General features: G+C 38.2%; 1 protein-coding gene across 4 annotated transcripts in view; it reads right to left on the reverse strand.

Moving 5' to 3' along the window:
* kif21a (kinesin family member 21A) overlaps positions 1–26571 on the reverse strand; it is a 112510-nt gene that overhangs the window by 37544 nt on the left and 48395 nt on the right. For all 4 annotated transcript variants that reach the window (XM_055653544.1, XM_055653545.1, XM_055653543.1 and 1 more), the window contains 11 exons: positions 20658–20853; positions 18572–18761; positions 17122–17185; positions 15406–15603; positions 13353–13437; positions 13162–13270; positions 11495–11683; positions 10173–10372; positions 9202–9309; positions 6340–6408; positions 3162–3370 (listed from right to left, as the gene is read on the reverse strand). In XM_055653544.1, the coding sequence (XP_055509519.1) occupies positions 3162–3370; positions 6340–6408; positions 9202–9309; positions 10173–10372; positions 11495–11683; positions 13162–13270; positions 13353–13437; positions 15406–15603; positions 17122–17185; positions 18572–18761; positions 20658–20853 (1617 nt within the window). The remainder of the gene's footprint in view (positions 1–3161; positions 3371–6339; positions 6409–9201; positions 9310–10172; positions 10373–11494; positions 11684–13161; positions 13271–13352; positions 13438–15405; positions 15604–17121; positions 17186–18571; positions 18762–20657; positions 20854–26571) is intronic.

Genomic DNA, 26571 nt, shown 5'->3' on the forward strand with positions numbered 1-26571 from the left:
TCATTCATCAAAAATGCATGCAATCTAGTTTATGAACTTGCAGAATAAAGTTAATTATCCACTGGAGAAATCTGAATAAAGACAAACCAGTGGTGTATGGAACGGTCACTATACGTAGCTCATTTAATGTTTTCGATGAGTGAAGTTTGATAAGGGTAATGTAAACACCATGTCTGAGGATTTTCAGAGTTTGGGGTGGGGAATAGATTTATGGAGAGAGAGGTGAAGAGTGGAGAAACGGGTGCAGTCAGGAACATTGGTATTTTTGCAGCCAGCAATGTGCTCGAGTGTGTCATAGTCAGAGTCATACAGAATGGAAGCCAGCCATTCAGCCCAACTTATCCATGCCGACCAAGATGTTCCTACGAAGCTGGTTCCATTTGCCATGTTTGACCTACAGTGCATTCAGAAAGTATTCAGACCCCTTCACTTTTTCAATATTTTGTTACGTTACAGCCTTATTTTTTTTTTTAAATCATCAATCTACACAAAGTACCCCATAATAAAAAAGCGAATACAGGTGTTTAGAAATTTTTGCAAAGTAATTGAACAGAAATAACTGAAATATCACATTTACATAAGCATTCAGACACTTTACTCAGTACTTTGTTGAGGCACCTTTGGCGGCGATTAGAGCCTCAAGTCTTCTTGGGTATGACGCTACAAGCTTGGCACACTTGTATTTGGGTAATTTCTCCCATTCTTCTCTGCAGATCCTCTCAAGCTCTGTCAGGTTGGATGGGGAGCGTCGATGCACAGCTATTTTCAGGTCCCTCCAGAGATGTTCGATCGGGTTCAGGTCCGGGCTCTGGCTGGGCCACTCAAGGACTTGTCACGAAGCCACTCCTGCATTGTCTTGGCTGTGTGCTTTTGGTCGTTGTCCTGTTGGAAGGTGAACCTCCGCCCCAGTCTGAGGTCCAGAAAGCTCTGGAGCAGGTTTTCATCAAGGATCTCTCTGTACTTTGCTGCGTTCATCTTTCCCTCGATCCTGACTAGTCTCCTAGTTCCTGCCGCTGAAAAACATCCCCACAGCATGATGCTGCCACCACCATGCTTCACCATAGGTATGGTATTGGCCAGGTGATGAGCGGTGCCTGGTTTCCTCCAGACAGGACGCTTGGCATTCAGGCCAAAGAGTTCAATCTTGGTTTCATCACACCAGAGAATCTTGTTTCTCATGCTTATTGGCAAACTTCAAGCTGGCTGTCATGTGCCTTTTACTGAGGAGTGGCTTCCTTCTGGCTACTCTGCCATAAAGGCCTGATTGGTGGAGTGCTGCAAATATAGATGTCCTTCTGGAAGGTTCTCTCATATCAACAGAGGAACTGTCAGAGTGACCATCGGGTTCTTGGTCACCTCCCTGACCAAGACCCGTTTGGCCGGGCGGCCAGCTCTATGAAGAGTCCTGGTGGTTCCAAAGTTCTTCCATTTAAGAATGACGGAGGCCACTGTGCTCTTCAGGACCTGTAATGCTGCAGAAATTGTTTTATACTCTTCCCCAGATCTGTGTCTCGACACAATCTTGTCTCGGAGGTCAACGGCCAATTCCTTCATCTTCATGGCTTGGTTTTTGCTCTGACATGCACTGTCAACTGTGGGACCTTTTTAGACTGGTGTGTTCCTTTCCAAATCATGTCCAATCAATTTAATTTACCACTGGTGGACTCCAAACAAGTTGTAGAAACATCAAGGATAATCAATCGAAACAGGATGAACCCAAGATCAATTTTGAATGTCACAGCAAAGAATCTGAATACTTATGTAAATGTGATATTTCAGTTATTTCTTTTTAATTACTTTGCAAAAATTTCTAAACACCTGTTTTCACTTCTTCATTCTGGGGTATTGTGTGTAGATTGATGATCAAAATAAGAATGTAATCCATTTTAAAATAAGGCTGTAATGTAACAAAATGTGGAAAAAGTGAAGGGGTCTGAATACCTTCTGAATGCACTGCATATCCCTCTAAACCATTCCTTTCAATGTACCTGTCCAAATGTCTTTTAAATGTTGTTATTGCACCTACCTCAATTACTTCCTCTGACAGCTCATTCCACATAACCACTGGGGGAAAAGTTGCCCCTCGGGTTCCTACTAAATATTTCCCCTTTAACCTTAAACCCCAGTCCTCTATTTCAAGATTCCCCTAACCTGAAGGCTCAATATTCACTCTTTCTATTCAATTTGTGATTTGATACAATGTCATAAGATGACCCCTCTGCATCCTGCACTCAAAGGAATAAAAGTCCTTGCCTGCCCAACCTCTCCTTTGGTCAGGCCCTCAAGTCGTGGCAACATCCTCATAAATCTTCTGTCCACTCTTGCCAGCTTAATGGCATCTTTCCTGCAGAAGGATGACCAAAAGTAAAAATACCCCAAGTGTGACCCCATCAAGGTCTTGCACTACTGTAACACAATGTTCCAATTTGTAAATAAGGTAACAACCAAAGATAGTCAGACTCCAAGCGAGGCAATATAATTTTAAAGCTATCTTAAAGATAGGGTGGTCAAGAAGGACTTTGGTACATTGGCTGTCATCAGTCAGGGTATTGAGTATTAACTTGGGATATGTAAACCAGGTTTTCAAATGAAAGGATTGAAAACCCAATTTTATAAATGTAATTGATTTAAGAAACATAAACAGACACACGGAAAAGCTATTCCACAAGTGATTATTTATACATTATAATACAAGGAAGAAAACAGAGAAATACCTGTAAAGAAATAAAAATTACAGGGCCATGGAGAAAACCAGGGACTTACTGGGACATTCTTACACAAACTCTAATAAATACAGTATATTGAAGAAGATCCTCAAATGAAATGAAAATCCATGGTTTTATTCTCAATTACTGACATCTATCTCTGGTAGTTATTCAAGTCAATTTGGTAGGTGATGACAATATTACATTAATTAATTTACAGCACAAAGTGTTCCTTTGAGATCCTTCAAGTCATTCGCGGTTCATTATTGGGATCAGTGGTTTATCCTTCAGGTTACTTTAACCATCAATGACCCAACTTATTCAACTCAGAATATCTCTCATCATTTCAGATCATAGTATGGCATTAAATCAGTTTGAGAGCAACAAATAGATACATTAAAAAACAAAATTTGTTCGTTTGGAAATTCTGAAGGATAAAAATATCACCAAAATTACCTGAAGCTCCCATTTGCTGGAGGAGTCGAGGTTCGGGAAGCAACAGCTCTCCCTTTCTGCACACCGCCAAAGTTCAAGGTTCGGTCATGTTCAGATAAACCTGCATGAGATGACGACTCGGAAATAGGATCTGGCAAACTCAGTTTACGACTCACTCGCCCAGCTATTTTATCTGACATAGGTTTAGAAAGTCTTCGAAGGGCTGTAACCTGAAAGGTAACAACATTGCATGCTTTGAGCAAAGTTATACAAGAATGCAAAGTAAACTTTAAACACTTACATTTCAAACTTTTCTCTAAACAAATAGCCAAAATGTTGACCTTCATTTTCACTAGATAACACTAATCGTCTGGAAATTGACCTATTCTCATGTTGATGAGGCTGCATTTGGAGTAATGTCTTCAGTTTTGGTCATCCTGCTGTAGGATGTCATTAAGAAATTCTGCTGTAGGGTGTCATTAAGATGTCATTGGAAAGAGTGCAGAGAAAATTTGAGGATATTGTCAGGACTTGAGGGGCAAAATTGTAGGGAGAGTTTGGGCAGGCTAGGACTTTATTCCTTTGGGGTAATTTTATAGAAGTGTATAATATCTTGAGGGGAATAGATAGTGTGAATGCACAGTCTTTTATCCAGGATTGGGGAATGAAAAACCAGAGGACATAGGTTTAAAGTGAGGGGGGCAAGATGAGCATGTAGGGCAACTTTTTCACTGAGGGTGGTGGGTATATGGAATGAACTGGTAGTTGAGGCATGAACTCCAACTTGGGAAAAAGGGAAGTACAACGGGATCTGGGGGTCCTTGTACATCAGTCTATGAAAGTAAGCATGCAGGTACAACAGGCAGTGAAGAAAGCGAATGGCACGTTGGCCTTTATAACAAGAGGAATCGAATATAGGAACAAAGAGGTCTTTCTGCAGTTGTACAGAGCCCTAGTGAGACCATACCTGGAGTATTGTGTGCAGTTTTGATCCCCTAATTTGAGGAAGGACATTCTTGCTATTGAGGGAGTGCAGCGTAGGTTTACAAGGTTAATTCCCGGGATGGTCGGACTGTCATATGCTGAGAAAATGGAGCAGCTGGGCTTGTACACTCTGGAGTTTAGAAGGTTGAGAGGGGATCTCATTGAAACATATAAGATTGTTAAGGGATTGGACACACTAGAGGCAGGAAACATGTTCCCGATGTTGGGGGAGTCCAGAACCAGGGGCCACAGTTTAAGAATAAGGAGTAAGCCATTTAGAACAGAGACGAGGAAACCCTTTTTCTCACAGAGAGTGGTGAGTCTGTGGAATTCTCTGCCTCAGAGGGCGGTGGAGGCAGGTTCTCTGGATGCTTTCAAGAGAGAGCTAGATAGGGCTCTTAAAAATAGCAGTCAGGGGATATGGGGAGAAGGCAGGAACGGGGTACTGATTGGGGATGATCAGGCATGATCACATTGAATGGCGGTGCTGGCTCGAAGAGCCAAATGGCCTACTCCTGCACCTATTGCCTATTGTCCAACCGTATTTAAAAATTTACACTTGGACGGGTACATGGATAGGAAGTTTGAGGGATATAGCCAAACACAGGCAAATGAAACTAGCTTAGATGGGTATCATGGATGGTGAGCCAAAGGACCTGTTTCCGTGTTGTACGATATGAATTTATCACAATTAACTAATGAATCAAATCAAAATTTGATCAACTGGCATGGAATATGTAGCTAAATACAATTACTCCATAAGCGAATACACACATGCTTAATTATTGCAATGTGTTTGGAGTAGAATATAGTCCCCAGTATATACCTGTAGACAGGGATATAATGATGATTCAGGAAATTCTGCACAATATGACAATACTTTCACAAGCATATTGACAAAGTTGGCTGAGTACCAGATATTAAACTGTTTAAGTATTTCTTTTTGCATTCTCTTCATGGTTTCTTATTACAATTTATTCATGTTCAATATTTACATAAACAGGTTCACAAATTATTCCGTTTCTGATTTCTTAACTAGAATCCAGGTAAACTACATCCACTGACTCTCCTATGTCTATCCTGCTCTTAACTGCCTCTTTCAATAGATTTGTCAGGCAAGACCATGTCGATTTTGGCCTATTTTATCATGTACTCGGAACCCTCATCCTCAATAATGGACCTTAAAATCTTACCGACTGCTAAAGTCAAGCTAACTGGTCTACAGTTTCCCCTCCTTTGTTTTGCTCCCTTCTTCAGTAATGGAGTAACATTTGCAATTTCCCAGTCCTCTGGGATCATTCCTGACTTTTGCGATTCTTGATAGACCACCACTCATGCCTCCACAATCTCCAAGACGACCCATTTCAGAACCATAGAGCGTAATCCACCAGGTCCTTATGGTGACTTATCCACCTCCAGACCTTGCAGCTTCCCAAGCACCTTCTCCTTTGTAACCACAACTTCACTAACTCTGCTCCCTGACGTTCTAGAATTTCAGGCACGTTGCTGGTGTCGTCCACTGTGAAGATTGGTGCAAAAAACGCATTCAATTCATCTGCCATTTCTTTATTCCCATTACTGCTTCTCTGGGGTCATTTTCCAACAGTCCAATATTCACGCTTGCCTCGAAGATAGACACGAAATGCTGGAGTAACTCAGCGTGACAGGCAGCATCTCTGGAGAGAAGGAATGGGCGACGATCCCATTCCTTCTATCCAGAGATGCTGCCTGTCCCGCTGAGTTACTACAGCATTTTGGGTTTACCATAGATAAGGAAGTGTCTGTATAAGGAAGTGTGAGGTGTCCCAATGCTATCCCCCTGCAACTGCAGGTGATGTACCACATGTCACTATACCTCCCCCCTCGACTCCGTCCAAGTACCCCGACAGTCTTTTCAGGTGAGGCAGAGGTTCACTTGTACCTCCTCCAACCTCATCTACTGTATCTGCTGTTCCAGGTGTGGACTCCTGTATATCGGCGAGACCAAGCGCAGGCAATAGTTTCACTGAACACCTCAACTTCCAAGGCTTTTGTAACTCCCAAAATGGCTGGTACAATTAAATAAATTATTTCTCAGATTTGATGTTACAGTTGAACTGAATGGTTTTAATGCTGAAAGCAATAGTGATAGCAAAATATACCTCAGCTATATTTTCCAACAATTTGAAAGAATACTTTTTGCACAAAAAGAAAAATAATGTAAAAGATACCACACCTCCTCAGTTTTTCGTTTTAGGATTATTTCTTGTTGCCGTTTCTTAGCTTCCAAGAGTTTCATTTGATGCTAAAGGGAAAAGAATAAATATGTGAAGGGAAATAAATTCTTATGTTCTCATGGGTAGTATGCTCAACTGCACAAAGACAATGCATTTTATAGTTGAAGCAAATAAGATCAAGATATAATAAAATACATCAATGTTAAAAACAGAAAACTGCAATTTCCTATCTCACTTCATTAAAGGTTTACACTGTGTATTTTTATAGGTTTAATAACTTGAGCAACTTCACAACAATCACAATTTTGCACAACTGTAAAACTTTGCTGGGCAATGAGGTAATTACCACAATATCTTGTGGTAACTGCTGCTCTTTTGCCATTTTATGCTGACACCACCAAATATTCCACTTTGAACACTGTCATTCTCCCTACTACGTTTATAGATCAGGTGACTTAAAGGAGTGTGACAAAGAATGCAGATAAAATGTTTTTAAAAAGTCAAAATTGCATAAAAGCAAAGGATATTTTTAAACAAAATCACCAAATGCGAGTTAGGCAGAAGGCAGAGATTGATATGTGAAGCTATAAAATGGGGATATCTAAGAGGCAAAACAGTTCTTTTGTGCTAATCAATGAAATATCTATGATTTTTCGCTGTGATTTATTAAGAAATATTCACAAAAGTCCTATCAGAATCTTGAACCAATCCACACAACCCTAATCCTACCACAGCAACAGAACACTATAGAAAACCTTTCACTAGCGCAGACTTTTTTTTCTAATTATGTTCTGCACCAATGTCTTAGTTTTTTTGCAATCTTTTCTCCTTTTTACTCTCTGGCATTATTTGTGTAATTTATGCATAATTTATGTTTCTCTGTGTTGTCTGAGTCAATGTACCCGTGTTGTAGCTGCAAGCAAGTTCTTCATTGTACCTCAACATCACCCTAGTTGGGCAATAAACTCAACTGGACCAAGTTGTCAGTTATTGAAAATTACTGTTGAGAAGTGAAAAATTGTACAATAACATTTTAATTAGATGTTTGGACTCAATATCACAACAGAAGGACTGGAGAGTTGCTACTGTTGTTTCTTTATTTAAAAAGAGACTGAATCCAGGTCACGGAGCCTCTCTTCAGTGGTAAGGAAGCTATTGGAGAGGATTCTTCAGGATAGGATTTATTCCCGATTGGAAGAGTATGGGTTAATTAGGGACAGCTAGCATGGCTTTGTACATGGCAAGTCGCAACTTACAAACATAATCAAGTTTATTGAGGAGACAACAAAGTTGATTGACATGGGTAGTAAGGTTGTGGATATTGTCTACGTGGAAATCAGCAAGGCATTTCATAGAGTCCCCCATGTTAAGATGGTCCAGAAGACTAGGATGCACGGGATTAACAGTGACTTGGTTGTATGGATTCAAAACTGACAGATCAAAGAGCTGTGATGGAAGGACAATATTCAGGCTGGAGGTCTGTGACTGCAGAGTTCCACAAGGATCTGTGCAGGGACTGCTGAGGTTTGTGATACATATTAGTGATTTCGACATTAATGTAGATGAGTTTGTTAGCAAGTTTGCAGATGATACCAAGGCTGCTGGGGTCGCGGACAATGAGGAAGGCTGTCAAAGCTTATAGTTTAGTATTGTTCAGGTACAGAAATGGGTGGATAAAATGGCAGATAAGAACTTAATTCAAATTCAAACAAGTGTGATATATGGTGTTGCAGTCAAGTGTTGCACAAAGAGTGGTGGGTGTATGGAACAAGCTGCCAGAGGAGGTAGTTGAGGCTGGGACTATCCCAACGTTTAAGAAACCGTTAGACAGGTACATGGGTATGAGAGGTTTGGAGGGGTATGGATCAAACGCAGGCAGGTGGAACTAGCGTATTGGACATATTGGCCGGTGTGCGCAAGTTGGGCCGAAGGGTCTGTTTCCACAGTGTATCACTCTATGACTCCATGTACTGCACTTTGGGAGATCTACATAAGGGGAAAATCCACAATTCATGGCATGACTGTTAACAGCATTGATATACAGAGGGATCTTAGGGTCCAAGTCCAGAACTCCTTGAAAATGACAACGTAAGTATAGAGAGTGGTAAAGGAGCCCTGTGGTAAGCTTATTTTCATAAATCAGGGCAAAGAGTCAGGAAGTCACGACGTATGTTTACAGGACTTTAGTTAGGCTGCATTTTACAGTATTGCATGCAGTTCTGGTTACCCCATTACAGGATGTGGAGGCTTTGCAAGGGGTGCTGAGAATGTTTACCAGAATGATGCCTGGATTTGAGGGTATTAGCTACAGGGAGACGCAAGACAAACTTGGATTGTTTTCCCTGGACCGCAAGAGGTTGTGGGGTGATCTGATAGAAGCATGTAAAATTAGAAGCATAGATAGGATAGACAATCAGAACCTTTTACCCAGGATAGAAAAATCAAAAACACGCGCAGAGCTTTAAGGTGAGTGAGGTAAAGTTTAAAGGAGTTCTTGGGGCAAGTTCTTTTTTTTTTTGTAAACACAGGTGGTGGCGAGTGCCTGAAACAAGCTGACAGGGGAGGTGGTTGAACCAGAAACAACAGTGGCATTTAAAAGGCTTTTGAATGGGCATGTGGATATGCAGGGAATGGACTGATATGGATTATGTGCTGGTAGATCTTATCATCATGTTCAGCTCAGACGTTGTGGACCATAGGGTCTGCTCTTGTACGATACTGTTCAAAATGAAAAGTTCTAACTTTCTTAAATTTCCGATTTTAAAGTTCGAATTTCTTCAATAGGATTATTACTGGTTTCAACTTCTGCAATGGCTACAGTACTGAAAATATATTAGCATTTTCAAACATCTCAAACACACTTCTTGCTTGCGATGATCTTTCTTCAGTTGAGCAATTTCTCGGTTTCTCCTCGATTCTGCCATGCGAGCACGTTCTTGTTCTTCCTTCATTTGTTTCATTAGACGGACCTTCAAAAGAGCAAGAATCGACAATGATTCTGAATGAAAATTTACTATACCATTGCCATCACCTTCTCTTAGCACCTTCTTTCAGCTGATGATTGGAAATGTTTGATCATGAAATAAAACGTTGTATACCTACATAAGAGACTCGGCTTCAAACATTAACGCTTTTTATTCCATCATTGAGTTTAGCCATATTTCTCTTTATTTAGAAGACCACGTCCAGGTTCACCATTCCGGCACCCTTGGCTGCAGAGCCTTTCTGGATTGCGCCTTTTGCCAGACCAACATAGGTTACGACCTCCAAAAGGAGTCCAACGGTACCAAAACGGTTCACTTAGCTACCCAGGGGCCAAGATATCCTCGGAATTCAGCTATAGGGACGGATCTGCCGGCATTCCAGAGCCCCAGTCACTGGGGGTAAATTCCAGAGCCCCAGTCACTGATTGTTTTCATCTTTTTTTTCTTTGACAGCAGGATGAAGGCAAATTTAAAGGCACACTTATTCAGACCAAGCACTGTGCATTGTGGTAACAAGTTCCATACAATAATATTGACATATGATAATACTACAGCTCATCAGCTTTAATGCGTGGCACTTAAACTACCCACTAATATTCAAAGTACAGCTTCTTACAATTACATTCCTACTTGTATCACTTCCCTAAAACATGTGTCACCTTTCATTGGATGCGTGGGGGAAGATGGTAGGATTCTTTTTTCTAAGCTGGTAAATACTACTTTGTGTTCATTTGACGAAATATATGCTTTACCTTAGTAGAATTCTCTTTCTGCTACTTCATCCCAAGATTCAACAAATTAAATTTGTCCTTTATGTTGTAGTCGCCAGTAATGAGAATAAACTTTACCTTGGTTTTTTTCATTTCTCCTACTTCCTGCTGTAGTTTCTTCAACTGTTTTTCATACTGTAATTGACTTTTTAGTAAACGGGCATGTTCCTTTTGGGCAGTGTGCAACTTTTGCAATTCTTTGTTCATAACCTGAAGCTTCTTTTCATATTCCGATTTAATTTTATTTGCTTTTTCTTCAGAAAAAGATTCCATTGAACCTGGAAAAAACAAAATTTCACATTTACCTTCTTTTCTTCTTTGAACAATTGTGTTCTAGTTCTGAGGAGTCTATTACTCTAATATTAAGCATTAGTGCAAGTAATCCATTTATTGATTCAAGTAAAAGCAAGAAAATGGGTGGGGAAATGGCAGATGGAGTTTAACCCAAGCAATTGCGAGATGTTGCACTTTCGGAGGTTGAATGCAAGGAGAGTATACAGATAGTGGCAAGACCTAATGAGGTGCAGAGTGTTCTTGGAGCCCAAGTTCATAGCACACAAAAGATGGCAGTACAAGTAGATAGGGTTGTATGGCAGCATATGGTATGCTTGGCTTCATTGTTAGCAGCATTGTACATAAGAATCAGGAAGACATGATACAGCTCTATAGGGCTTGAGTTATGCCATATTTGGAATATTGCATGCAGTTCATGTCTCCCCATTACAGAAAAGATGTGGAAGTTTTGAAGAGCATGCAGAGGTGGTTTACTAGAATGCAGCCTGGGTTAGAGGGTTTCAGAAACAGGGGGGCATTGGATAGACTTGGATTGTTTTCTCTGGAATGTTGGAGATTGAGGAGAAACTCTATAGGAGGTCATTAAATTGTAAGAGGCATAATTAAATTATGGTAGGCAGTCGGAACCTTTTCCCCAGGATGGAAATATCCAACACTGGCAGGCATAGGTATAAGGCAAGAGGTAGAAAGTTCAGTGGAGATGTAAGGGATGTTATTTTTACACAGAGGGTGATGGGCCTTGGAACACACTGCCAGGGGTGGTGGTGGAGGCAGATGCGATAGTGGCATTTAAGAGGTTTTTGGATAGGCACATGGATGTGCAGGGAAGAGAGAGTTCTGTGTAGGCAGATGAGAACAGTCCAATAAGGCATCATGTTCGGAACAAACATTATGGGCCGAAGGGCCCGTCTTGTGCTGCACTGTTCTATGCTTTTAAAACGCAGAGCAAAATGATCCTTCAAATCAAGACAAATTGCTGAAAACAATGAAAAGTATTTGCAATTGAAAAGAAAACGGATTGACAATTTCATACAAGATTGTATGAATTGTAAAAATATGACCTGTCTAGTCATTTTTTTAATTTGACGCAAACATTTTTTTAATACCTAAATTTTGCAGAACACGGTCCCTCTCCAGCTGGGTATCTCGAATTTTATTTTGCAACATCATTAACTTTTCCTCATACTGCTTCTTCAGTGTCTGTAGTCGTCGCTGGCTATTTTCCAGTTCGTCAATGAGCTTCTGCTTAATTTCTATTTCACAAGTAATGTTAGCCAGATCTGCCTGAAAATTAGCTGTGGAAATAAGTATTGTTAGAGAAACAAGAGTAATTGAATATCCAGAATTCGAAAAAATAAAACCTTATTTAAATCTTTGTATTTTCCGAGGCTAACAGAATTTAAAAAATCCCAGAAGTCCTTTAAGACAGTGTCACAAATTATAATTTGATCAAACATTCACTAAACAGCAATGGTCCATGTGCTAAACCCAAATATCGATCTAATTCTCATACCCAAAATAAAAACTAAATCACCTGTGTACTCATGTTCTCTGTAAATGCAGAATTTTGTAAAGATACAAAACGAGGCGAGATTGTGAGTACAGGAGGGGGAGAAAATGTAAAGGGCATATCATGCAGATAAAGACGTAGACTATTTTCCAAAAGGGGGGAGAGTTCAGAAATTAGATGTGCAAAGGGACTTGGGAGTGCTGGTGCGAGATTCCCAAAAGGTTAATTTGCAAGTTGAGTCAGTAGTTAAGGACCTGTCCCACTGCGGCAACCTTATTGGCGAGTTCAGAAGAGTTTGCCCTCGACTTATACTCGCAACACAGGGTCCTTGGAGGTCTTTGTAACTCTCCTTCATGCTCGAGAGCAGTCCCCGCGTACTCGAGGCCTCAGCTAGGTCGCGGCGTATTTTTCCACTGGCTGAAAAATGCCGGCGAGTAGAAGAGGTCGCCATGGAAAAAAAAATCGATATTTTTTTTACTCGTAGGTTTAGTCGAGGTAGGTCGGCATGTTATTCTTAGGTAATCAAGGTTGGTCGAAGGTAATTGAAGGTAGTCCTAGATAGTCTTCAACATAGTCGAAGGGAGGTTGGAGGAAATCGAAGGTCGTCTTCACTCTCCACTATTCGGTGTCCATTTTTCCCGATCTAGTCGATGCTAGTCTTCAACATAGTCGAAGGAGGTCTTCAACATGACATTTTTTCAAACTCTGCTAAACTCTCCTAAACTCGCCAATTAGGTCGCTGCAGTGGGACAGCCCCTTAAGGAAGGCAATTCTAAATTTAGCATTCACTTCGATAGGACTAGAATGTAAAAGCAGGGATATAATGCCAAGGCTTTATAAGGCACTGGTCAGACCGCATTTGGAGTATTGAGAGCAGTTTTGGGCCCGATATCCAAGGAAGGTTGTGATGGCATTGGATACGGTTCTGAGGAGGTTTACGAGAATGACCCCAGTGATGATTGATTGGGTTAACTTATAATTCTACTCCTATGACTTATGAACGGGGACAAGTTAAATGAGTGGGGAAGGACATGGATGGCAAGGCTTAATGTGGAAAATTTTGAGATAATCCAACGGCGTGCAAGTTAGAAAAGAAGAGCACCTCTAAGTTGTCCCAAAACATCAGTGTCCCCTGCAAATAGCAGGTTTGTAGTTGCTTCTGCAAAATTCATGAATCAACAATTTAGATAACTAAAGCCAGCTAGTCACTAATCTATACGAACACCAAAGAGAATCGGCAATATAAATTTGTAAAGTTATTACCTTCTTCATCTAACTCAGAATCAGATTCATCTGAACTTTCACTTATTTCAACCTCATCCTCTTCAGCATCTTCTTCATCCCCATCATGATCACTGCATTCCTGACCTTCCTTTAAAAATAGTATTTCAGCTATTAACACTACTGATTAATTGAAAAGGTAGTTCCTTGAAATTATGTAAACTTTGGCATACCTCTTCTAAGTCATTCTTTTCTTTCTCTTCCTCATCTTTCTCTTCCAGCTTCTCCCCTTCATTCAGATTCTCCTCTTTAGTTACGCTGTGCAAACATAATTACATTTATATTGTACATTGAAATCTCACAACAATACAAAATTCACAAATTGTTGAATTTTTGTAAATATGAATTTGAATTATGCTAATGTTACACATCCCTAAATCATGCATCGAGTTGCACAGCATGGGAACAGGCCTTTCGCCCCAACTTGTTCAAGCCAACCAAGATGCCCCATCTCAGCAAGTCCAATTTGTTGCATTTGGTCTATGTTCCTCTAAACCTTTCGTATCCATCTACCTGTATATGTCCTTTAAATGTTATTGTTGTACCTGCTCCACTACCTCTACCTCATATGCGCACCATCTTCTGAGTAAACAAGTTGTCCCTCAGGTTCCTATCAGGTTCCTTCCCCTCTCACCTTAAACCTCTGTCCTCTGGTTCATAATTCCCCTACCCTGGGTAAAAGGCTGAGCATTCATTCTATCAATTCCCCTGGTGATTTTGTACACCTCGATAACATCACACCTTAGCCTCCTATACTCAAAGGAATAAAGTCCCAGCTTGCCTAATCCCTCCCAACAATTTGTCCTGCAATATCCTCATAAATTTTCTGTGCACACTTCCCAGCTTAATGATAACCTTCCTGTAGCAGGGTGATCAAACCTGAACACAATACTCCCAATGCAGCCTCACCAGCTATAACATCCCAAATTCTACACTCACTACCCTGACAGATGAAGCCCAGTGTACCAAAAGCCTTACCACCCTATTTACCCATGCTGCCACATTGTACCAATGCAAATAAATGTCCAAATATAAAGAGGAAATTGCAATATATGAATATATAACTGAAATCATTTTTAATTTGACTGTGCAATAAGGGTTCAAAACACCATGGTCACAAGTTTTAAAACTAGTGTAATATGGACATTATCTACATATTATTTGAACCTTCACTTTTTCCAATTTGCGAGCAGCAAAAGTCCTATGTATGCAAAACAAAAATAAGGCGATTCGAGCATCACATCTTGAGCAATACTGTTAGAATAAAATATATTTTATGCCCTGATACTTTATAACCAAATTTGGTTGAGGTATAGTTTCTAATCTGTGCTAATGTTTAAAATGATTAATATTTTTGTAAACACCTGGTCATACAAAGCCAAATTTAAAATTCAAGTTACTATTATGGCAAAGGAAAATCAAAGCATTAAAAATATTTGACTTTAAAACAATCATCCTCTCAACCCAAAATATATTAAGTCAAAGGAATTAAAAAAGTTACAATGTAATACACATATATACATGAAATTTTATCTCAACTGTGCTATTTCCAAAACAAGGAATTTGAAACATGATCAAGTTTAAGACTAGGGTAGAAGTATGCAGTTTCTTTGGCCAGATACAAATAAACTATCAACTGCCCACCACCTAGGCATTTCCAATTCTTCATTGAAACTTTCAACAAGGCATTGTATTCAACAAATCAGTTACTCTCTGTAGAAGGCTTCTAAATACGAGCCTATATCATGCAAATCCCAATCCTGTACAACAGCTGCAACTTCATCAGTTCTTGCCTCATACCCAATTAGACATAATGCCAAATGCCACGTTGTCCTTATTCCAGTTTAGCCTTGTGACATGGGAAGACATGAGAGAAGGAATGTGGACAGACCAAGTTACATATTAAGAAAAAATAGTAGTCGTGTACTTATGTAAAATAACTTGAATAAAACAAATTGAATGGAAGGCTCGTTAACTACAGAGGTATACTGCCGATACACACCTAGTCTAAAAAGTGTACCATTTTAAATATGTATTAAAATTTAAGAATCTTTAACATGAACAATATTGACTTTACCACGTGCATATGATCAATTCCAAGATCCACAATGAAACTTTGAACAAATTTCATTCGGGAAAAATTAATTGAAGTGTACGTTGTTACCCCTAATCAAATGTAAAAAAAAACTAATTTAATAAATGGAAGTGATATATTGTAACATGTACCTTTTTTTCTTTTTCTTTTCCTTTTTCTTGAGCTTTTCCAAGTCCTTTTTAGCCATTTGTAAGACATCCATAGCATCCTTGTCTGAACCAAGAACTGAACCAGAAAAAGTACCATTAAGATATGGAGGTCTTGCTGAAGCCCTTGAAAGGTTACGACGAAGGTTTTCATTCATGGCTTCACTCTCAAATAGTTTTGATCTAAAACAATATAATAGCAAAGCTAAGAATGCAACCGTGGGTTTGTGTTAAATATTGGAATAAATACTCCGCAGAACTATATTACAGTCCTAATAAAACCATTGAAGTGGCAGGAGCAATGTAACAGGACTAAATTGTGCAGGCTACAATATTATAATAGGACAATCACAGGAATATTTTGCAGTTACTTGATTTCCCCACACACTGCCCCCCAAAAGCTTGTGAGTTTTACTATGTGAAAGGGTGATGGTGCTCATTCTTATGAAAATTTCTCACATCTTGACTGTATTTGATATTTTTAACAACCTATAATTATTGTAGAGGATATCATATTATCAAGAATAATTTGTCCACAGGATATCATAAGTAGGTGGTTATATTGAACAATTGGAAGACCACAAATTGTGTACTGAGTACTGAAATTGCATGCTTATTTATGATTGTTAATGTATGAGGATTTATGGGAATACATGGAAGTGCTCTTACAAAGAAAATTTAGCTAGGCTATGTTATTTGCAGTTTATAAGAAAAGATGGTATATGTTGTTTTAAAAAAAAAACGTAGTGATTGGTGCATGGAACATGCTGACAGGGATGATGATAGAAATAGATGCTGACATTTAAGAGGCTTGTAAATAAGCAAGTGACTGCAGGGAATGGAAGGATATAGATTATGTGCAGTCAGAAGGAATTAGTTTAATTTGTCATTATTTAGTTTGGAGATACAGCAAGGAAATAGGCCCTTCAGCCCACGCTGACCATCGATCATCCTTACACTAATTCTATGTTATCCCACTTTTGCATCCTGCACACTAGGGACAATTTACAGAAGCCAATTGACCTGCAAACTTATACGTGTTTGGAATGTGGGAGGAAACCAGAGCACCTGGAGGAAACCCATAGAGTCACAAGGGGAACACACAAACTTCGCACAGACAGCACCTGAGATCAGGATCGAACCCGTATCTCTGGCGCTGTGAGGCAGCAGCTCTAATGCTGCGCCACTGTGCTGCTCTATTATGCTCGTCACATACATCATGGACCGAGGGGGCAGTTCCTGTGCTGCATTGTTCCATGTTCAATGTCAGGGATAGTAATGAAACACAAGATTTTGGGGGATGTGCAGAGTGATTTTGAAGAGAATATTTCTTCTCCTGGGGTAATCTAGAATTATGGTTCAGTGCATAAAAGTATTGGGATTGTTCATTTAATGCATGAACAAGATGGTTTGTTTCCTCTGGTGTAATGGGCCTTTGGAACACTCTGCCTTAATATTATTCAAAACAGCATACCATCAATCTTTGAGGAAAAGGTAGTCAGATTCCCAAAAGGGTGAAAGATTATTGGAGAAAGACAGAAATATGGAGTTGAGATTACAACCAGATGAGTTATGATTTGATTAAATGGCAAAGGATATTTGACAGCCTATGTTTTCTAAGGATGCACAATGTTCGTTTATCTTCAAAAATGGTATGTGCCGAGATACAACGACCTACATCTTAAAGAAACTTGCAGTTACCTGAGATCTTCAACTTCTTTAATATAATTCTTTATCATTGCACTGATTTCATCGTTTCCATCTCCTATAATTGTCAAGATAGAATACTTACATTAGTCCAATTTAAAAGTGACTAAAAAAGATTTATGAGCATGTGAAATCAAAGATAGAAATAATTCTAAAAGTCCCATAAAGTGCTATGGTTCCCTTGTTCAAAATTTGTCATCAGTTTAACACACACTGCCACACATTGATGGTGTTAAAGTAGAGATGGTCGAAAGCTTCAAGTTCTTAGAAATAAATACCACCAGCAATTTGTCCTGCACCAGCCACAACAAAGCCATGGCCAAGAAAGCACACTAACGTCTGCACTTCCTTAGAAGGATTAAGAAGTTTGGCATGCCTCTCGCCAACTTCTACAAATGTGCATTTTATCGGGATGCAAAACATTATCGTTTGGGAACAGCATCATCCAAAGTCAAAGTCAAAGTATCCTTTATTGTCATTCAGACCTTTCGGTCTGAACAAAATTTTGTTGCCTTGCAGTCATACATATAATAAAATAACAAAACAAACAATAAACACAAATTTAACATCCACCACAATGAGTTCACCAGACACCTCCTCACTGTGATGGAAGGCAAACGTCTTAAAGTCTTTGTCTCTTCCCTCCTTGCTCTCCCTCTGCGGTGAGGCGATCCAGGCCTCCGATGTTATGACCCCACCGGGTGATGGTAAGTCCCGCGGCTCAACCGTGCTCTGCGAACGTGCTCCGCGAACGGGCCGGTGCAAACTCCGCGGCCCGGAGTGGTCAAAGCTGCCGCCCTTCCATGACCTCCCATGAAATTGCAAAGAGTTGCAGACATAGCCCAGACCATCACGCAAACTAACACCCTTTCCATGGACCCCATCTACACTTTACACTACCTCGCCAAGGCCATCAGCTTAATCAAGGAGCAGTGTGAGCCCAGTCATTCTCTCTTCTTCCCTCTCCCATCAGGCAAGTTGTACAGAAGTTTGAAACTGCATACCTCCAGATTCAGCAACAGTTTCTTCACAGCTGGTATCAGGCAACTGAACCGTCCTCTCACCAGTTAGAGTGTGGTCCCGACCTCCCATCTACCTCATTGGAGACCTTTGAACTATCTTTGATTGGACTTTATTGGACATTGTCTTGCACTAAATGTTGTTCCCTTTATCCTATATCAGTGCACTGTGACAGCTTGATTGTAATTATATATAGTCTTTTTTTTGACTCGATGCGACAATAGTAAACTAACCTAATCTTTACAGTGAACTTCCAGAACATGTCAGGAAAAGAGGAATTCTCTTCTGTAGTCGAAAAGGTAAAGATCATTTACTTGCAAATATCTAAGATTAAATTATAGCATAAAATTATGTTGAAAAATCATTTAAATTAAGAAGTAAACATCATCAGGTTTCCACATTTTGAACCTTAAGGTAAGTTCACCTGATTTGGCGAGAACTTGATTGACTTGATCACTCAGAAGTTGTGTTACTCTTGATCTCAGTGATTCTATGGTCTCTTGCATTGCTTTTACCCTCATTCGCAGATTATTATTTTCAGTGTGCAGCATAGTATTTTCATGGAACATATCATTGATACTCTCCACACCATCATCTCCAATTAATCTCTTGCCCTAAAAAAAAGATAGAATTTTATTTTAAGAAATAAACTCATCTCCATTTCATTGACATGTTATGCTCCAGTCTGCTCTGGAAATAGATAAAGTGCCCCCACCCTTGTAGACAAGTATCATAACAGACTGACTGAAGAAAGGTCCGACCCAAAACATCACCCATTCCTTCTATCCAGAGATGCTGCCTGTCCCGCTGAGTTGCTCCAGCATTTTGTGTCTATCTTCGGTGTAAACCAGCATCTGCAGTTCCTTCTTAAGCATTTCCTCTACCAGCCTTAAATATCCAGCGCCTTCACCACTCGGATATACATCTCCAAAACACTAACATCACTTGGGACACCGAAACACATAACTATCCATGCCTACAAAGAGAAGAAGCTGATATAATTATTACCAGATTATTCAAATCTGGACACATTATTGCTCCCTCACTGCCATTTGACAAAAAGTATGTATTCCTACTCAATGGCACTGTGGGAGTAGGCTGGGCACAGAGTAATGTCACAGAGACATCTTGCTCAGGCACAACTTTGGACTGTAAATTATCTCATGGTCAACTTGTTACACCAGACAGAATTTTTTTAAGTCATTTCTTTATCTAATGAATTGAATGCAGTAAACTGTATCCTAATTTCTCATACTCTGCTTAATATGTCTGGAGCTCCATTCCAATGTTCCTCTTAAACTCACCAAGTTCCTTGGAAAGTGTATTAAGGGCCTGTCCCACGAGCATGCGACTCCATGCGGCAAGCGCGACCTAACATGGTCGCTTGAGCCGTACGGCCTAGCGGGGCCAGTCTCATTTCGATCGCCGGAGCCGTATGGAGTTGTGCGGAGCTAGTCCCGACATCGCGCGGGGCTCCGAAAAACTGACCGTGTTCAAAAATTCCGCGCGGCAACGGCCTGCCAGCCGCAGCCGCCTTGACGTCATACGCACCGCCTCAACGGGCATGCACAGTGTCTTGACGCCGTACGTCACGCGCAAATTTCCCGCGGACTTCGCTTGAACTTCACGTCACTCACTCGACCTCCTCGCGACCCCCGCTTCCGGTTCGGTCGCGCTCGCCGCATGCAAGCGCATGCTGGTGGGACCGGCCCTGTACGGGGATCAATCGTCCTCCGCGCGCCACCCACTTCCGGTTTGGTCGCGCTTGCCACATGCAGGTCGCATGCTCGTGGGACAGGCCCTTTACTTTACTGTTAAAATATTTTAAACAAAAAGAATAAAATGAGTTGGAGTATTAACAGTTAAATCAAATGGTCTGGAAAGTCTGCTTGTCCAGCACCAAAGTCCTGAGAGTAAAGGATTATTAGAGTTTTAGCAAAATACTCATCTGGGCTGCAGGACTATTTTGAGAGTTGAGGGGAAAAAAGGATATTACAAAGCAGTTCAGAAGTTTTAGCTGTACAGAATGATTATGTCATTTGGTGAAATTCCCCATGATCATAAAATAAGTTAATCCCTTACACAAGCTTTTCAGAAAATTGACAGAGACAAGGCAATTTCCCAAACTGCAGATCAGAGAGCATCCAGAAAAACAAGGTGGCACGTGGTGAGGGCAGCATGGTGGCACAGTTTCTGTCTTGCAGCATCAGATATCCGAGTTTGATCCTAACTATCGGTGTTTGTCTGTACAGAGTTTGTATGTTCTTCCCGTAACCTGCTGGATTTTCTTCGGAATCTCCGGTTTCCTCCCACACTCCAAAATCATACAGGTTTGGAGGTTAATTGGCAGGCTAAAATTGTAAATTGTCCCTAGTGTGTGTAGGATAACGTTAGTGTGTGGGGGTGGCTGGTTGGTGCGGACTTGGTAGGCCAAATTGCCTGTTTCCGTGCTGTACTTCTAAATTAAACAATTTTTAAGATTCCTTCCAGTTTTCTCAAAATTTGCTTACCGTCTTATACTCTGTAAGTTCAATCTGGAGTCGTGCTATTTCACTACGAAGTATATTGATTTGTTGACTTGCTCTGTCCTGGTTAACCATCACTTTATTTTTGATGTTTCGTGCACGATTTGCATACTTCAGCGTGTTCAAAGTTTCCATGAAATCACGATCTGACGGACCAATGCAGGCTATCATAACAGTCTGGCTGCAAAAGAAAACTAGATTCACTATTGAAGTGCATCTCACCCATCACATGATTTCTGAAAACACTATTTAAGAATTAAGTCATGCAAAAAAATGTCAATGCATCAACATCTATTACTTGAGCTTTATCAGGATTGTTGGACAAAAAAATTAAAAATGTTTTCCACTGAAACCAAGTTAATATCTTACAACATTCATAAACATTTTCCCTTTATTTGAGCACATACTACATCACAGAATGTTAGCAGGCCATATATTTGTTTGTATCATAAATGATTTTTAACAGAGCGAGCACAAATGCCAACCAGCCAATAAATGTGAGAGCAAACTTTATAACAAGGATCAGATGGATGGATATTATTTCTCCAAATGTCACCATTTGTAAGCAGCTCAAATTCACATCATTTATGGTGCAAATTCTGTTATTGGCGATTGTTACTACTCTTTCATAATTCACCTCACACTTATACTTGATGGTTTAGTGGAATGTATAAGTTTCTCATCTTATTTTTTTTTTTTTTGATGGAACGGATTACTTTAATTTCTCAAATAACATGTCAGTTTCAATACATTTCTAGAATCATAAAATGGCCTTCAGATCAAAATGTAACAACTCCCACAAAAATTGTTTTAAATTACTAACTTTCTTTTAAATTACCAATAATGTAGAAAATATTTGTGTACAAGTTGAAATAATTTCCACTCAGTAATTGGGTAATTATTTCCAAAATGCCAGATAAACACTATTTCTGGCACTTTTAACATTAAAGTGGTGAGGCAGTTTTAAATCTCTTTTAAGACATTATTAATTCCAGATCATTTTGCTGTGTAGTTTGTTCTTCTTATATTTAATTTTTTTATTATTGGAGATAGGTACATAATCTATTACATCATTACTGTTACATCATTTTTAAATTGATAATATTGTCAGTTATTATTACATTGTCTCCAATACTTTTTGCATTTTCTTCGTTTTTTTTTATAACTAGATAGAGCTAAAGGGATAGATGAAATAGAGAGAGGGAAGAAGGAAAAAGAAAACTAAAATTAAAAAAAAGGAAGAGGAGTGAAAGAGGTAATTGAAGAAGAATGGAAAAATTTGTTAGAGTTTAAAAACATCATTCGAGATATGTTCGTACATTTCGAAGTATAGCATTTCATCCAATCTTTAGTCCGGGTGCTAGTCAGGTTCCTGTGCTGAACTATTCTGACCCTTTAAGTAATCAATAAAAGGAGACCATGTTCCAACGAATAATTCCTGTTTATCCAACAGGGAAAATCTGATTCTTTCCATGTTTAAGGTCTCCGTCATTTCTATAATCCACATTTTGATTGTGGGGGCCGTAGGGCCTTTCCAAAATTTTAGGATTAATTTTTTTCCTGTTATTAAACTGTAATCGATAAAGTTTCTTTGTGTTATTCTAAGTGTTTGATTTAATTCTAATATTCCGAGTATTATTAATTTTGAGTTTGGTTCCAGTTGTGTGTTGGTTACTTTGGATATTATACTAAAAATATTTACCCAAAATTTTTTAATTTTTGTACAGTTTGTAAACATGTGCGATAACGTAGCTTCTAAATGTTGACATTTATCACATATAGGTGAGATATGTTGAAAAATTTTATGTAATTTTGTTTTGGCGTAATGTAACCTATGTATTACTTTAAATTGTATTAGAGAATGTCTCGCGTTTAGTGAACACTGATGTATGTGTTGTAGACTTTCTTCCCAAGTGTCTTTCGTTATTACCTGATTTAATTCTTTTTCCCATGCTTGTCTGTATAAGTCCGTCAAAGGAATGTCACTGTCTAATAAGATATTATATATATAAGATATTAATTTTTCTGTATTAGGATGCTTATTCCAACATTCATCAAGAATCTCTGGGTTTCTATTTCGAAAATTTTTAGAATTCGATTTAACATAATCTCTAAGTTGAAGATATCTGAAATAATCATTTCCTCGAAGTCCATAAATCTGTTGCAACTCCTGAAATGTCAAAAAAGAGCCTTCCTTGTAAAGGTGTCCCATATTTTTAATTCCATAATTCTTCCATTGTGTAAAACCCCCGTCTAAACATGAAGGCTTAAACAATGAATTATTCACAATTGGAAGAAAAAGAGATAAGTTATCTAATTTTAATGTCTTTTTTAATTGTTTCCAAATTTTTATAGCACTAAATATTATAGGGTTTTCCCTGTAAATTTTCTTGTTTAATTTAGACGTAGCAAATAATATCGAACCAATATCATAAGGCATACAATCTTCCTTTTCCATTTTTAACCAGTCTGGTTGCTGGTCTATTTCTCCCAACCAGAAGTTCATATTTTTAATATTAACTGCCCAGAAATAAAACAAAAAGTTAGGTAAAACCAAGCCTCCATTATTTTTTGATTTACACAGGTGTCTTTTGCTTATCCTATGATTTTTATAATCCCAGATAAAATCATTAACAATAGAGTCCAATTTAAAAAAAAAGTTTTTTGCCAGGTATATCGGAATCGTCTGAAAAAGGTATAATATTTGCGGTAAAAAAATCATTTTTATGGCATTAATTTTACCAACCATTGAAATAGGTAATGTTTTCCAGTATTGGATATTCTTATGTAATTTATTCAATAATGGGGGGAAATTTGCTTTAAATAATGATGTATATATCTTAGTTACATAGATACCGAGATATTTAAATTTTTCATTTACTACTTTAAATGGGAATTGTTGTATTATCTGTTTATTATGTTCCCTTATTGGCATAATTTCACTTTTATTCCAATTTATTCTGTATCCTGAAAGTGCACCGAATTGGTTTATTAGTTTTAATAGGTTTGGGATACTAATTTCTGGTTTTGTGATGTAAATTAATACGTCATCTGCGTATAGAGAAATTTTATTCACTGTGTCTTTACTGTTATACCCATATATTTCCGGATGCCCCCTAATTCGTTCTGCAAGTGGCTCAATTGCAAGTGCAAATAGTAATGGAGATAACGGGCATCCTTGTCTACACCCTCTAGATAGACTGAATTTAGATGACAGTCTTTGGTTGGTAAGTATTCTAGCCGTAGGATTTATGTATAGCAGTTTTATCCATGTGCAAAATTTCTCCCCTAGCTGCATCTTTTCCATCACCGAAAATAAATAACGCCATTCGACCTGATCAAATGCTTTTTCAGCGTCAAGTGAGATTATTGCTAAATCTTCATTAATAATTCTCTTGGTATATATAATATTAAATAATCTTCTTAGATTATAATATGAATACCGTTTCTGAATAAAGCCTGTTTGGTCAGGGTGTATTAATTTATTCATCACTGTACTTAATCTACGTGCTAGTATTTTAGTTAGTATTTTCTGGTCTGTATTCAGAAGTGCAATTGCTCTGTATGATCCCGGATCTTCCGGATCTTTATCAGCTTTAGGAATAAGCGTTATTATAGATTCATTTAAGGTGTCTGGGAGTTTCTGTTGGGTGTAGATATAATCATATAGTCTTTGCAAGCGTGGGCACAGCAAATCATGAAATTTTTTGTAAAATTCTGAACCTAGACCATCTGGTCCTACTGCCTTACCATTTTTTTTTTTATTTTTATTTTTTTTTTTATTATTATTGGAGATAAGTACATAGTCTATTACATCATTACTGTCTTATATTTTTAAAATGATAACATTGACAGTTATTATTACATTGTCTCCAATATTTTTTACATTTTTCTTCGTTTTTTTTTTATAACTAGATAGAACTAAAAGGATAGGTGAAATAGAGGGAAAGAAGAGGGAAAGAGAGGGGGAAAATAAAAAAAAAAAATAAAAAAAAAAAAAAAAAAAGAGAGAGGGGTGAAAAAGGTAATTAAGGAAGAATGGAAAAGTTTGTTTAAGTTTAAAGACATCATTCGAGATATGTTCGTATATTTCAAAGTGTAGTATTTCATCCAATCTTTAGTCCGGGTGCTAGTCAGGTTCCTGTGCTGAACTATTCTGACCCTTTAAGTACTCAATAAAAGGAGACCATGTTCCAACGAATAATTCCTGTTTGTCCAACAGGGCAAGTCTAATTCTTTCCACGTTTAAGGTCTCCGTCATTTCTATAATCCACATTCTGATTGTGGGGGCCGTAGGGCCTTTCCAAAATTTTAGGATTAATTTTTTTCCTATTATTAAACTGTAATCGATAAAGTTTCTTTGTGTTATTCTAAGTGTTTGATTTAATTCTAATATTCCGAGTATTATTAATTTTGAGTTTGGTTCCAGTTGTGTTTTGGTTACTTTGGATATTATACTAAAAATATTTACTCAAAATGTTTTAATTTTTGTACAGCTTGTAAACATGTGCGATAACGTAGCTTCTGAATGTTGACATTTATCACATATAGGTGAGATATGTTGAAAAATTTTATGTAATTTTGTTTTGGCGTAATGTAACCTATGTATTACTTTAAATTGTATTAGAGAGTGTCTGGCGTTTAGTGAACACTGATGTATGTATTGTAAACTTTCTTCCCAAGTGTCTTTCGTTATTACCTGATTTAATTCTTTTTCCCATGCTTGTCTGTGTAGGTCCGTCATTTTTTAGAGAGCCAATAGACTCCTCAATATCCTTTATCGTAATTTCCCTTTCTAATAATTCTCTATCCTTTGAATCTAAACCTTTTAAATTACATTTTATTAAAAAATCTGCTATTCCTTCTGATTGTGCTACAGTTTTAGTTGAATAAAGGTTATGATAGTATTGTAGAAATCTATCATTTATATCCTTGGGCATTTTTAATAATTCTCCTGTATCTGTTCTAATTTTATGAATTATTTTTTCCCCTTCCATTTTTCGCAGCTGGCGTGCTAATAGTTTTTGTGGTTTGTCTCCAAATTCAAACTGTGATTGTTTGGTTTTTTGATAAAGTTTTATTACTTGTTCTGAGTACATTTTATTTAATTTATATTTCAGTACAGCAATTTTATTATGTTTTAACGTAGATGGCGTTCTCGCATTTTCTGTATCTAGTTGCTTAATTTCACTTTCCAGTGCTTTTTGTTTAATCCTGTTTTCTTTATTATAAAATGCTTGGGCAGAGATTAATGTACCTCGAACATACGCTTTAAACGTCTCGCACATAAGAGAAGCAGGTGTGTCAGGGTTGTCATTTACCTCAAAAAATATTTGGATTTGTTTAATAATATATTCCTGGCATGATCTTTCGTTCAAGATTTGTGGGTTAAGTCTCCAATATGTTTGTTTCTCGGACATTCCATTTAATTTAATCATGAATGTTACCGGTGCGTGATCTGAGATTATAATGTTATGATATTTTGAATTATAAGTAAATGGAATAAACGTAGAGTCAACTAAAAAGTAATCTATTCTTGAGTATGTTTTGTGTACTGGTGAATAAAATGAATATTCCCGTCCGGTTGGGTTTTCTATTCTCCAGATATCCTTAATATTAGTGGTATTAATAAATGAATTTAAAAAAACACTTGAATTGGATGTTGCTTTTTTTTTGCCTTGATGATCTATCTAAGTATGGGTCTAATGTACAATTGAAGTTTCTCATCTTAGATAGTTCTCTCAGAAAAATTGGGTATTTCCATTTCCTCTCTCCAAACAAGGTATGGTGGGTGGGTGGAAGAGATATATCACATCACCCTCTCAAATATTGAAAATCAAGTCTATAATTTTGAATTTTTTTCCAAACATACAATTGGAAATAAGATTTTAACCATGCC

This window comes from Leucoraja erinacea, chromosome 22, assembly GCF_028641065.1.
Source record: "Leucoraja erinacea ecotype New England chromosome 22, Leri_hhj_1, whole genome shotgun sequence".
NCBI classification, from domain to species: domain Eukaryota; kingdom Metazoa; phylum Chordata; class Chondrichthyes; order Rajiformes; family Rajidae; genus Leucoraja; species Leucoraja erinaceus.